The sequence below is a fragment of the Panthera tigris genome, chromosome F2 (assembly GCF_018350195.1).
Source record: "Panthera tigris isolate Pti1 chromosome F2, P.tigris_Pti1_mat1.1, whole genome shotgun sequence".
NCBI classification, from domain to species: Eukaryota; Metazoa; Chordata; class Mammalia; order Carnivora; family Felidae; genus Panthera; species Panthera tigris.
Genome location: NC_056676.1, coordinates 73,441,546 through 73,456,191, shown reverse-complemented (window position 1 = coordinate 73,456,191; position 14,646 = coordinate 73,441,546). Strand labels below are relative to the sequence as shown.

The window sequence follows — 14,646 nt, the reverse complement described above, 5'->3', positions numbered from 1 at the left end:
CAGTCAGTGAAACGTTGGACTTGAGCTCAGGCCATGATCTCTCACCATTCATGAGTTTGAGCCCTGCATCGGGTTCTGTGCTGACAGCTCAGAGCCTGCAGCCTGCTTCTGATTCTGTGTCTCCCTCTCTCTCTGCACCCCCCCGCCCCCACCCCGGCTCATGCTCCATCTCTTGTAAAAAAAAAAAGAAGAAGAAGAAAGAAAGGAAAGAAAAGGCAGAAGCCCCCATCCTGATCAGCGGGCCAAAACAACATGAGGAGAGTTCCTTCTCTCTGCCTATAAATAATCCTTGTCTTATAGTTATACTGGGAGGTGGGGGTGAAATAAAACACATGAACTGCCTAGGATAGGCAGGCATGTGTCCAGCATGGTGTCGGGATCTAGTAAGTGGCCACCTGTTCTCTTCTGCCCCCATAGTCTTAGATCTTTGAGCTTTCTAGTAGGAGGTGCTGGGTGCGAATAATCTTCACTATATGTTCATTGAATCAAATCAGTCAGTTTCATTTATTGAGACCTCAACATGCTTAGCACTGAGCTTATTTGGCTTAAAAGAAGTGGAAGAAGGAGCGCCTGGGCGACTCAGTCGATCGAGCGTCTGACTCTTGATTTCAGCTCAGGTCACGATCTCATAGGTTCACGAGTTCAAGCCCCGCCTCGGGCTCTGCACTGACAGCGTGAGGTCTGCTTGGGATTCTCTCTCTCCCTCTCTCTGCCCCTCCCCCCCACTAAATAAATAAACTTGAAAAAAAGAAGTGGAAGAATCACAGAACTTTTCATACCCAAAGGGGCCTTTGAGCTCATATCTCATCCCTTCATTTTATGAAGGATGACCTGGGGGTCCAGTGTGCTGGGCAGGGAGGGATTCGAACCTCCAGCTCAGCCTGCTTTCCACTGCAACACATGCCAGGTGGAGGTGGAGGAGGGGAGCTGCTCAGAGGCAGTGTCTCAACCACGCCTAAATCCCCACCACCCCAAGCAGTGTTTGGCAGGTTTCTGGCTCTCAGAAAATATCTGTTATGTGAATTAATTCACCGTATCCCCCCTGCTTGGCCTTTGGCAAATGAAGGATAGCTCGTGGCTTTGCAGGACAGATCCAGTCTGTGATATAACTTTCTCATACCGCATGCAGGGGCTTACAGTTAGACTCTTCCATGGCATACGTAGCAAAACTTAAAATGTCGTATATTTTTGAGGATATGTCCAAGACTAATGCACCACTCAGTGCGTGTTATATTTTTATTTTAGGTAGACGAAGTCATCACAGGTTGGCGACAAACGTCAGAGTCGGGGACGGGTCCCTCGGACAGCAGCAGAGAGCACACAAACCAAAGGTACCACCTCCCCAGCCATCGGAAGCTTCCTTATAGTTCTCTTCATTGTCATTTGGTGGCTAGAATGCACCTTCCTCAAAGATACAATTATTTAGCATTTACAGATGGTTCACGCTGTGAATGTTCATGTCTATTCCCAAAACTTAGACTCTGGATTTATAGGGCTCTTGATCCCTAAAAATCAAATCTCTGGACATACAGGCCCCAGTTTCTTGTGTCAATAATGGTGAGAGTGGTGAGGTCAACACCAACGACTGCTAACATCTACTGAGCACTTACTACGTATCAGACAGTATCGTGTGTACTTCACCCATAGTAACACACTTAATCCTCACCATTTTTATCCTCGGTTTACAGATGGGCAAAATGAGGGAGAGAAGTTTAGAATGTCTGAAGGTCTGGGGGCGCCTGACTGGCTCAGTCGGTTAAACGTCCAACTTCGGCTCAGGTCATGATCTCGCGGTTCGTGGGTTCGAGCCCCGCGTTGGGCTCTGTGCTGGCAGCTTAGAGCCTGGAGCCTGCTTGGGATTCTGTGCCTCCCTGTCTCTCTCTGCCCCTCCCCTGCTCGTGCTCTGTCTCTCCCTCTGAAAGATAAGTAGACATTAAAAAAAATTCGAATGCCTGAAGATCAGGAAGTCTTGACACGTTGGGACAGCCCTGCTGAGCCCTCGTCGAATGCTGCTCACCTACCCTTTCATGGCTCGGATGCCACTTCATAGCTTCTAAAGCTCTCAGGGTTGCCAGGACCAAGAGTCCCCACCATGTGCCCTCCCGCCCACCTCCTACCCCCAGATGATCTGCGAGACTCTGGCTCAGCTTCTTCCACACCAGGACCCCTCCCGCTCTCCGTACTCCCCCAGTGACAGGAAGCCTCTCCTCATTCCTAACTGAAGACCCTGGCGGTGCCTCCTGAATGCCCTCAGAACGAAGCTCAGCACCTGTGACCAGTGGCATCCCTTAAAGCATTTGGGACAAAGCTCTCGTTATTTCAGTGCTTCCTTCGAATGCACAATCCCGGGCCTTTCGACTTTCCTTCCACTTGTCGTGATTTCCAGACTGTTACCGTCCAGATGGCAAAATCTATTTTGAACCGAGGCAAACTATCTTTGTGATACAAATGTATATGCTGAAATTATCATTACAAAAATACCTGAACGAGAGCTATATTTATGTCTTGCATAATAGAAGCCGTCAGGCATTCATAACATCCCGAGTCAACTGTGGAAGTTTTGTGGACTTTCGAACGTGGGCTTTGTTGGAACGACGGGTACGGAGTTGAATTCCTTCTGAAAGCTGGGTTGCTGGTTTTAACCTTGGAGACCAGTTGGTCTCCTATTTCCCAGATTAGTGTAATTTACAGAGGTTCAAGGGTACTCTGCTAGCATGAATATTCATGGTCATAATTACCCCCCAGCAGCATCCACACATGAAAGGAGTGTGACTCCCATTTGTGAAGGATCAGGGAGGGGCAGCCAGTGTGGAAGCTGGTCTTCAGACCCTGGGAAAATCCCCATTACGGTGATGACATTTGAGGACTAGAGATGTCTTAGCACAATTCTTTATGGTAGTACTTCCTACGGTCTGTTTGCAAAGCCGTTTTCATTTTTGAATTTTTTTTTAATGTTTATTTATTCCTGAGACAGAGAGAGACAGAGCATGAGTGGGGGAGGGGCAGAGAGAGAGGGAGACACGGAATCTGAAACAGGCCCCAGGCTCCGAGCTGTCGGCACAGAGCCCGACGCGGGGCTCGAACTCACGGACCGCGAGATCATGACCTGAGCTGAAGTCGGACATTCAACCGACTGAGCCACCCAGGCACCCCGTAAAGCTGTTTTCATTTTTGTTACTGAGAAGTAATCACCTTGCAGCCACACTTAACATGTCTGTGTGAAGGTTGTTTGCGTGCTCCTTAGTCATTGACGGACTTGACCATCCACACCACCTCAGCCTCTGGCTGGGCGATCCCGTGAACTAAGAAGGCCGCACGTGGGAATGAGGTCAGGCAGGTTGTCAGTTTGAGGGACGGGAAGACGTCAGACACAGTGATACGCCGGGAGGGCCAGAAGAGGCCCATCGATCCTTTCGTAGCCAGAGCGGCCCTTTCCTCATGCTGTGGAGACAGAGTGACCGGAGGGGAAGATCAGCGGAGTAAGGTTCCGTTCCTTGGGACCGGAGGAGATCACGTTTTGTAGGGCAGGTCACCGATGCCGTGAACTCTTGTGGTCCTGTGACACTGTATGATCAAGGAGGGACACATACCTCACTCGGGATGGGTTTGTCGAGTGCCGAGTGCCTCCTCTGTGTTACATGATACTATCCATCACCTATCTTTCATCTTCAAAACAACCACAAGAGAAATCCTGTTATTCCTACTGGACTGAGTCTCAAAGAAATTAATTTGCCCAAGATCATAAAGTAGAGCCAGAATGATAAATTTGGGCCCATTCTTTGGCTCGCCTTCCTACTCTCTTCACGAGGTCTTTTTTTTTTTTTTTTTTTTTTTTTTTAGTAGACTTTCTTCTTTAAAGCAATTTTAGGGTCACAGAAAACTTGAACGAAAAGCACAGGAATTTTCCATATATCCACTGCCCCCACTCATACACAGTCTCCCCCATTATCCACATCCCCCCATGAAGGTGGCACATTTATTACAACTGCTAAATCTACATTGACACACGTCGTTATCACCCAAAGTTCATAGTGGGCATTAGCGTTCAAAGTTGGTGTTATTCATTCCATGGACTTGGACAAATGCGTTTCCCTGACAAACGGTCTGGAGCCTCTTTCCATTCGTGTATTTGCCACCTGCACATCTTCCCTGGTGACGCGTCTGTGAAGATCCTTGGCCCTTCTTTCAATCACACGGCTTTCTTATCGTTGCATTCGAAGAGGGTTTTTTGGTATGTTTTGGATAACAGCTGTTCATCGGATGTTTTCTCCCAGTTTGTGGCTTGTCTTGTCATTCTCCCAAAATTGTCTTTCATGGAGCAGAAGTTTGTAAATTTAACGAAATCCAGCTTGCCGATGACTTCTTTCAGGGCTCGTGCCTTTGCTGCTGTATCTAAAACGGCATCGCCCGCCCCCAGGGTCAGTCAGCTCTTTTCCTGTGCTCCCTTCTGTGAGTTTTGCAGTTTTGCCTTTTGTGTTTAGGTCAGTGATCCGTTTTGAGTTACTTCTTGTGAAGGCCGCAAGGTTTATGTCTCAATTCATTTAAAATATACACATACTGGGGACACCCGGGTGGCTCAGTTGGTTAAGCGTCCGACTTCAGCTCAGGTCATGATCTTGCGGTTCATGAGTTCGAGCCCCATATCAGGCTCTGTGCTGACAGCTCAGAGCCTGGAGCCTGCTTCGGATTCTGTGTCTTCCCTCTCTTTCTCTCTGCCCCTCCCCCACTCGTGCTCCCTCTCTCTCTCTCTCTCTCTCTCTCTCTCTCACAAATAAACACTAAAAAATTTTTTTTAATATACACATACTGTGTTAATTTTCTTAGGTGTGTGATATTTTGATGCTATCATAACTATGCTTTTGTTGCTAGGATATAGATTTGCAATTAATTTTTTGCCATGGTAAAATACATATTGCATCAAATTCGTCGTCTCGAGTATTAAAAAGTGTACAACTTTTTAATGGGATTCAGTATATTCACAGTGTTTGTATCACCCCCACCACGTAACTCACTTTTGTGTTTGATTTTGTACCCAGCAGCCTTGCTGATCTCTCTTACTGTTTTATTCATTTGTTAGTTGTTTTGGATTTTCTGTCTACCTACAGAGAATGTGGAGTTTCTTTCTTCCTAATCCTGTTCCTTTTGTTTTCCTGCCTTAGTGCATAGGGAAAGGCACCAGGACGGAGTGGGAGGGAGGTGACAGCAACCGTCTCTGTCTTCTTGCCGATCCCAGAGGAAAAGGTCAACATTATAGTATTAAGTCTGAAGCATTACCTTGGTTTCATAATCCGTGCTGTCGTATTCAAAATCTGAAGTTTCTCGTCTCTATTCACATTCTTGTTGCTTCTGCCGGTTCTCACGCTAAGTGCCCTTTTTCCTTGAGTGCTTGTTCGTTTTTACTACAAGCTGCCCGAAATTTCTTAGAAGATAGTTTAGGGGCTTCTCAGAGGCCCGAAAAGTGCTCACCCGGGGAGCGTTGGCCTGCTCTCTGGGGCAGACGCTACCTGAGGACCCTGCCCGTTCGGAACCACTTTACGCTAAATTCAAGGTGGCTGGGTTTTAACTGTGGCCGCTGTAAACCCATGGAAACCCTAGCTGTGGTGACAGCCCAGCCCTTCTCTGTCCTACTTCCCTCACAGTGCCCGTGGGGGCAGGCACAGCGGGTTTACTGTTCAGTCACTCTCACGCCAGAGCAAAGCCTTCTAGGGGAGAGGGCGTCCCCTCACTGCACACCTGGCATGCTCAGGACCTTGACCTCTGTTCCCAGACTCCGCAAGGCCAGCAAGACCAAAGCATGACTTTAGGGGCTCAGCAAATGCCCTCAGGCCAAAGATGGCTTCAGGGACCCACTCCCTCTCTGGTCCCTCCTTTTACTGAATCCTGCCCTCATGGTTCCTTATCATCTTATCACATCTTTCCTGATCTCCCGAGGGTTTTCGGTGGGAGGTGGGAATCTTTGGTCCATGTATGCTAGCCCACCATATTACCAGAAGAAAGTTCTTTCCTTGTGTTCTTTAGTAGAAGGACTCAATCTCTGATGTGTTATGCCTGGTGATTTTAGTCTTTTTTTTTTTTTTTTTTTCTTTCTTCCACCATTGATGAAAATATTCATTTTGCCCAACCGGTCATTCTGACTAGACTCCAGAGGTTCTGGCCCTGACAGACAGGTGGTGGGTAAAACAGTCACGTCGGGTGCCTGACATTAAGGGAGGAAACAGTAGGGGAGAAAAGGCCCTCTCCTCTTTATTTTGGGATTAGTGTGATCCTTTGGGGCTCCTGGCCTTATGGGCTCACTGTTTATCACCCGGAGACTCATGACCGATTCAAGTCCTGCGTGCAAATTACTCCTCACAACATCTGAAGTGGGTGAGCCGCGGAGAACTGCATCTGGGCTGAGTTCACTCTTTATTACGAAGATCCAGACGTTATGGCCCGAGAGATACATGCCTGGAAGTGAGAGACGCGGCTTGTCCTCAAAGCCAACATAATTCTAACAGTTGAGTTTCGCTATTTACTTGATTAAGCCATAGATATGGCAGCCTTTTAAACAAGAGCACAGTAATTAAAAAGCAGAGCCATATTTAATAATGACTGTAACGTAGGTCTTCAAAAACTAGAATTTCCTACAGAGTTTACAGTGTACTATCTGGGTCTTCGGAAAATTTACACTTTATACTCTTTGTATACATGATACTTGCCTTCAGCGGGTCCGTGTGCATTCGTCAAAATTCTGGAAAGAATCGAAACCTCAACTGCCTTCAAGGGCTAAGTGGCTGACAGAAAGGAGGGGGGATGGGCCGTAAGAACAACAGAGGGTTCACACTTTCCAGGGAAAGTCGGACCCCCCCCCCCACTCCTCCCAATACCTTGTGTCTGTTGCCTAAATTTGGTCTGAGGGACATCAGTGTGGGGCTCCCGGATGAGACCGACCGTGATTCTCTTTGGGTCAGAGACAGTGTCTGATTTAATTTCATGATTGCACCGTAGTAGAGTATTTTTTTTTTCGTTATTTAACAAGTATTCACAAATGCTATATGCCAAAGATGAAAAAGACAATCTAATTGCTTCAAGAATGCTGGTTCTAATAGGGAGAACAGATCAGTAATGAGACGATTACATGATAATGTGATAAATGTTCTATTCGAGCTCTCTGCTGCACTGTTAGATGTCACCAGGAAACGTCCTATTTGCACAGACCATGGGATTTCTGGTGTCTAGAATCTGGGAGGCACTTAATGTATTCCGTTGAATGCCTGGCAGGGTGACCAGGGCAGTGATTCCAAAATAATTTGACTGATTATCAGTATCCCTGGGGGATAGGTGGGGGGGGGGGAGGGCTTTATATAAATGCAAAGTACTGGGCCCCATCCCCAGGCCTACAGATCAAAATTGACAGGGCGGCAGCCCAATGACCTGTATTATCTAGAATTTTCTAATGACGGCAATACGGGAATCTTTCTTGTTCTGTTTCCACATAGCCGTTGCCGAAAGAACTGGGTGCCGACAGCAGGGGTGGGATCTTGTGGGGGAGACTGGTGGGCTGAGATTTCTAGGCACCTGAACTTATACAAACGCCCCTGCAAAAGCACACAGGCTGGATTGTCTGCATCACCAGGAGGCTGATTAGCTACATTCAGCCTACATAAGACCTGCCTACAGGGATTCTACCGTTGGCCCTGGCTGCGGGGTTTGCCTGCTACAGCATCATTTAAGGATTCTCAGGTGCAGGGCACCTGGCTGGCTCAGTCAGTAGAGCACGCATTGCTTGATCATAGGGTTGTAAGTTCGAGCCCCACGTTGGGTGTAGGGATTACTTAAAAACCTTGAAAAAAAATAAAGCCTCTCAGGCGAACAGAGCCTCTCAGCCGACCTCCCCTCCAGCTGCCCACGCATCAGCACTTTACTTCTCCACAGGTCAGACTCTTGCTTCCACAAGGTTCCGAGCTACTTGAAACCCGGGACAGTCTCTTACTATTGTCTCCGTGCTCTAAGGAGAGCACTTGGCCCATGTTTGCTGAATGAATGAATGAATGAATGAATGAACGAGTTGAGTCTACTTGAAATTTAATTTAAAATGACATCTCTCAATTTCCTCTTGCCTTTTTTTTTTCTGTTGTAGAAGCAAGCGAATTGAGAAATTAGACGTAGATCCTAGCAAGCGTTCCTTCCCCGATGTGGCTAACATAGTTCAAGAGAAAAAACCCACGCCCCGAAGAGTTCGATCTGAACCCAAAATTATACCAAGTGAGGAAGATCCAGACTTTGAAGATAACCCTGAAGTGCCCCCGTTGATCTGAAACATCAGGCCAGGTGGACGGACCCACCCGATCCCGTTTTCCTCAGTGCAGAGTGCGTAGTATGCCACGTTTGGGGTAAACACATAGTTATTTGTCACCATCGCTGCTCTAGTGTCTCACTTCTACTTTATGCAGTGATATTCTTCCACCAGTTTGACGTTCAAGTGTGTACCTTAAAATGCTACAGCTCATTTGCCTAGAATAAAATGTTGGCTAGGGCAAACGTTCAGTAAATCATAGAACTCTTACATTAAGACGCTGATTTTTAATCACAGAACTGCTTGCTAATGCAGAGAGACGAAGTCGGAGATAAAAGGACTGATTATTAAGTCGGTGCTTCAGCAAATTGGTCAAGCTCAGAAGTTAAAACTGTAACTTCAGATCAAACTGGAACGCTCTAATATGATTTTAGCGGTGTTTCGATTTTCTTCTCGTGATTACTGGTGGTAATGCCTGGGGTGAGGAGGAGGAGAGCTGGCAGGAGTAGGAAGCGAAAGCCGTTAAGGCTGTAGGTACGGGCCTGACATCTGCAAAACGAGAGGGAAGCAGGTGGAAGTCTAGTGGGCTAAATGGAGCCTGGGAAGGCAGCACACAGCTCGGAGAAGACAGGCGCTCTAGTGCAGGATTGTCCACAGAGGACGAGCCCGTTGGGTCAAGACGGTCGAGCCCAGCTACCCCCCGGCCACACTCAGTCCTTGGCTGGGAGCCACCTGCCCAGAGAGTGGTGGCCGCAGTGGGAGACTTGGGGTGCTCTGCGCACGTCGTGCGGGTTCTCTCTTGGGGACAGCCGAGCAGGGTGCCTCTATCGGCCACAAGAAGGTCACAGCAGCTCTACCAGCCTTGAGGAGGTTGCCATGAGGGCTCATGAGAAAGAGGAAGGTGCTCTTCGGTGCTGGAGGAAAGGAGACCCACCTTACCTAGGGGAAGAGAGTTTAGCAAAGCTGTTGCCTGGGGTAACATGGAAACATTGTAAGTGTACCCACTGCCCTAATAGGTTTAGGGAAGGAGATTTCCATGTAGAATGCCAAAGTCTCCACTAGTGCCTTTAGCTGCAAGGCAAAAGACACAAATAATTCGTCCATTTTCAAGCAGCGTTTAGAGAAAATATAAAGGGACTAAATTGGCTAGGTTCAAAATCAAACTTTCCCCTCCCAGTCTCTCCCCAGCTGAAATACAAACAGCCTCACCCTGACCGTGGACCACATTGCTGTTCTGGGTCTCCAAGGAATTACCATCCGTTCAGAGTTAGTGTCCCATAATGCCTGAAAACTCTGTTTGTCAATGCACAGTCATCTGGGGTAAGCGCAAGGCCCCTTTGCAGCAGGCCAGGTGGGAGATGCACAGTATAAAATCTGGGCAGTGTGGTAGGGATCGCCAGTGAGATCCAAGCATGAGACAGTGAGCCTTGTGGAATCCTGGGGGAGGAGTGTCCTAAAAACCTAGAACAGCGAGTGCAAGGGCCTGGGATGGCACGAGGTTTCAGGAATAGCCAGCAAGCCAGTGGGACTGGAGCAGCCTGAACAAGGCAGAGTATCAGAGAAGGGAGAGCCAATGGAGAGCCGGGCCCGACGATGCTTGACCTAAAAAGACACGCCTACCGCTGGGAAATTCGCACCGCTCCCGAGAGAGCATCTTCGGATTTCATAGTGTTGCGTTTTTGGTCTTTTGCCCAATGTTTCCCTAGACTCATTTCGTTTCCGATCTTCAGAGAAATCCTCTCAACTAAGCATTTGCTCATTCTTCGTTCAGTAGGCATGTGCCTCCCGTGGACCAAGTGTGGGGAGAATAATGGTGAACCAAAGGAAACAGGCCTTGGGTTTCACTGAGCGTATTTTTCTGTGATGCAGACAAATGTGAATCAATTGCACGAGCAAACTAAGCTAACTCTTCTGAACTCACTCTCACATTTTAGGACCGAGGCCCCTAAACACCAGGTGGCTTGCCCTAAGATGGCTTAACGGTATGTTAGAATGGGATCGTCTGTAGGTCACTTTGGACTCAGTTTCCCCCTTGAAAGGTTTTTCCCTCCCCAAGCGAATGGGACTATTCACATGCCGATGTTTTCAAAGAAGATAGACGCAAACCAACTTCGTGAATCTTAAAGCTACTCACTCCCTTGGGAGATATGCAAAGAGGTGTGAGGGTAGAAGGGCTTTGTGGCGGATGATGTCTTTGGGGGTCATGAGCTCTAAGACCCTTGGGCAGGGCCCGTGCCGTGTCCTCACTTGGATCCTGCTGAGCGTGGCTTCCGGGGGACTTAGGGGCAAAGAAGGACGAACACATGTCTTTGGAGAGAGCTGTTACCTTTCTGTGAGCTCTGCCTCCGGCTCGGCGTTCCTCCTTTGTAGCCCAAACTTCGTGAGATGACCTTCACAGGATTGCACCGGGGAGCTTTGAAGAGTGTTTCCTGAAGCTGGGGACACGCAGGCTGGTGCCCGACTCGTACCTGAGAAACCTGAAGCCCACGATGGGCTGGAGTCCCATCCTGCCGGGAGAATCACCCCTGGGCGCAGAGAAAAACTGTGCCACAGGAGCGGGGAACGTGGCCCTCTCCCAAGGCTGGCTGGGGGCAGGACGCCCGAGCCTTTGCTAAGGACCAAATGTGGGGTGTCGTGGGTGCTGTCCATGTGGGCTGCCCCGAGGGGTGAGGAGCCCAGGCGGGAGGCTGGAGGCCTGCTGCTGTGTGCGGGGCTGAGGAAAGAAGCTGGGAGGACTGGCCAGAATCCAGGTCGTAGGAGAAGGGCAACCGGGAGCCTCTGCAGAGTCCATGAAAAGGCCTCAAGAGGCAGAAACGTCCGCTTCACCTATCCCCTCGGCTGGCAGGACAGGAAGCCTGACCGAGCCATGTGACGACCATCTTACCTGCACCTGGCAGCTCCTGGCCTTGGACTTGAATGGGTAAAGAGAGGGAGTGGCCACCTGGCCACAGAGAGACAGCCAAGGACAGGGACGAGCTGGGGGAATAATGCCTTGACCTTACTTTCCTCCTTCCCTCCAATCTCTTGCTAGGGTCTCCCACCGGCCAAACACAACCAGAGGCCAGGAGCAAGGGGGCCTGTCAGTGTGGCCCTTAGAGGTTCCGTTCCCAGGGTCCACCCTGTGGTGGAGGGCGGCAGTGAACTGAGCTGACACACTCCCTCTCGCCTCTCTGCCCTCACCCGCCCCTGCCCTCCGGGACTCGGGGACGGAGCAGGAGAGCCAGGAGTCTGGCTGAGAAGCAGGGGAGCAGGGTGAGAAGACGGCCACACGTCCCCTCTTCCTCAGCTGCGGTTTCCAACCTAAGCAGCCGGGGACCCTGGCAGGGGAGGGAGAGGAGTGGAGAACGTTCATGCCAGGTAGGGGACTGTCGCGGGGGACAGTCTCATTACCGAGTAGGGACTGAGCGCCGAAGGGTCATCTATTCCCCCTGAGCAGGAGGAAACACCCTAGGACCTGCCTGCATGTTCCTCCAGGGCAGGTGAGGGCCGCGGAGGAAGGAAGGAAGGGGAAGGGCAGAGCGGGAGACGTGAATGCGTTGTTTCGATCACTGCTGCGAGGTGAGGTGAGCATTCAGCGATAGGTTCATGTGAGTGATGGTCCGCGGTTCCAGGGTCTGGTACTCTGGTTCCCTGCAGATTCTCCCTGTGCCCATTTCTTTTTTTATAATTTTTTTAAATGTTTATTTTTGAGAGAGAGAGAGAGAGAGAGACACAGAGCATGAGTGAGGGAGGGGCAGCGAGAGAGGGAGACACAGAATCCGAAGCAGGCTCCAGGCTCTGAGCTGTCGGCACAGAGCCCAACGCGGGGCTCGAACCCGTGAACGGCGAGATCATGACCTGAGCCGAAGTCGGACGCCCAACCAACTGAGCCACCCAGGCGCCCTCGGGAAGGCTCATGGCTATGCACCCACATCAGTTTCTGCAGGGCCAGGACGGGCCCCAGGAGAGAGAAAACCTCGCCCCCCCCCCCAGTGGGGTGCCAGCTTCGGGTCCCGATGCCCAGATGCTCTCCAGTCCACGAACTCTTCCTCCTGCTTCTCTTTTTAGGTGTCACTGAGCAGCAAGAACTGTCCCTTCTCCACCATCATGTCCCACCGTCCCCTGCACGGCTGTCCCCGTCTCTGCCTCCTGCTCCCCTCAGCACGCGAGTGGCCCGTGAATGGCCGGAGGCCGCTGACCGTGGCCGTCACGGGGGGCGGGGTGGTGCGTGCTGCTCCGGCCACAGGGTCTGGGCGACAGCGCCCTCCTTCCCCTCGCACGGGCGGCTGCCCTCCGCGTGATAGCTGGGGCTGCACCGCGGCGTGTGTCTGTCACCATTTCGCAGTCTGTCACAGCTTGCCTGACACATTTGGATGGAAAGTGCTAGCCCGTCTCCAGTTGACGCCTGTCAGGCCAACGTGTCTGGCACTCCTGGAGCAGACCTTTGCCAAAAGCAGCTGTTCTTTTCCAAGTTCGCTCCCTAACTTTTGCTCCTCTCATTTGGTCTGGCGCTTTCCTCGTCTTAGAGATCAGCCTCGGTCGGCCCTTCGCTCGGCGGACATTTACGAAGCACCTGCTAGGTGCAAGGAGCCATACCGGGTGCCAGGGAAAGTTCTCTTCTGAGAGCCCACTCTCCCGGTTCTCCGTCCAGTCATCGCGTGAGGCCGCTACCCGGGGGACCCCTTCGGCCCCATCCTCTTCCCCGTGTGTCCGTCCCGCCCCGTCCTGGGACGCTTGGGCCCATTCCTGTGGCTTCCATGCCAGCTCCAGCCTGACGCTCCCGAAATCCCCCTTCCAGGGCCTCGATGCCTTCCTGAAGGTCACCTGACTCCTCCTGCTCCAACGCTCGCCCGTCCATCATCTTCTCGCACCTTGTCCTGCCTCCCGCCCTCTGGCTTTTGTTTTACGCCCTCGCTTCCCACTCACCCAGACTGGAAAACACCATCACTGCGTCCTGTGTTCATCGTGCAAGTGGTGACTAACTCCTGTCAATTCTGCCTCACAAAGAGCTTCTCGTGTCTCCTCCAAATCCATTTCCACAGCTCACATTCACTCTCCTGCCATCTGCTTGTCGACGTGACTCCCGCTTCACCCCTCCTCGACTTAAGTACCCCCTTTGTTGCCTGGAGGACAAGACCTGGGCCCCGTCCTGCTGGGAGGCCGCATCTCCCAACACCGCCCCCCCTCCCGCCCCCGCCGCCCCGGCACCTCGAACCCACTACACCAAGGTCGTCACCATCCGGGGGGTTATGTGTGCATTGGCCCTCTGTCAGCGGCGTCACTGAGCTGAGCTTGGCGATGTGCTGAATCTGAGGGCACAGGTGAGCCCTCTCAGGGCTGCCCAGAAGTCGGATGATGTTGCCAAGGTCCGGGGACAGCGCAGAGGCCCTGAGAAGGCAGGAGCCAACACACAGGCACCCGTTCCTTGACCAGAGCATCAATTGTGGAGATAATTATACACAAACGGGGCCCTATTCAGGGACAAATTAAGACCAACTTGATGGGCCATCACCTTGCATCTGCAAGATGCACCTGCCCGTCGTGCACCTGCCCATGGTCTGTTGAAGGGAGAACTCACTGACCAGAGCGACCCAGGGACTCCCGGATAGCACTCGGGGTTATGGAGAACCGGGTTACTGGCTCTGCTCACCTCCACCACCAAAGGGAAAAGTTAGAATGCCCATTCTGGTTACGTTGGCCACATAACACACATTCCACACTTAGTGACAAAGAACAACCATTTTACTATACTCCCAGTTTCTGTAGGTCAGAGATACGATGGAGCCAGCTTCTCTCTCTTATTCCCAGGATAACTTGAAATCTGGACGCTGGAATCACCTGGAGGTGTCTTCACTCACACGCTTGACAGTTGATGTTGGCTTTTGACCAGGACTTCAGCCGGGCTGATGGCCGGAACACCGACACGTGTCCACGAAGGCTGGTCTAGCCTTCCCCAGAGCCCGATGGATAGGCTCCAAGAGCGAGCATCCCAGAAGAACGAGGAAGTGCGTGGCCTTTTGATGACCTAGCCTTGGAAGTGACACAGCTTACTTCTGTCATACCCTGATCCAGCTTCAAGGGGAGAGGACTCAGTCCCTACATCTTGCTGGAGGAGTGGCTAGCTTCCGGAAGAACGTGCAGGACAAGAGACATTGTCAGGAGAACACGGGCCATCTCAGCGCCTCTCATCCTCCACGAAACCCAAGTTTAGGCAACATTCCCTGCTCCCCAAGAAAACAGGAAGTGGTTCCTCTCCTGTTGGTATATGAATAAAAGATACGGCCAATGGTGGGGGGAGGGGACCATCGGCTGCTTCTCCTTCCTATGACGGGTTCTATAAATAAAAACAGTTACCAATCAATGCACGGCCAAAATAAGATCGCTGGATGCCG

General features: G+C 51.0%; 1 protein-coding gene across 6 annotated transcripts in view; it reads left to right on the top strand.

Moving 5' to 3' along the window:
- DNAAF11 (dynein axonemal assembly factor 11) overlaps nucleotides 1-14,145 on the top strand; it is an 82,346-nt gene extending 68,201 nt beyond the window's left edge. For 3 of the 6 annotated variants that reach the window (XM_042973059.1, XM_042973057.1, XM_042973056.1), the window contains 2 exons: nucleotides 1,246-1,331; nucleotides 8,120-8,545. In XM_042973059.1, the coding sequence (XP_042828993.1) occupies nucleotides 1,246-1,331; nucleotides 8,120-8,297 (264 nt within the window). In that variant the 3' untranslated portion in view covers nucleotides 8,298-8,545. Of the gene's footprint in view, nucleotides 1-1,245; nucleotides 1,332-2,123; nucleotides 2,437-8,119; nucleotides 8,546-8,572; nucleotides 9,186-14,062 lie in introns of those variants that run through there. The other 3 variants (XR_006212900.1, XR_006212901.1, XM_042973058.1) reach the window with 3 other exon arrangements.
- The last annotated feature ends 501 nt before the right edge of the window (nucleotides 14,146-14,646 follow it).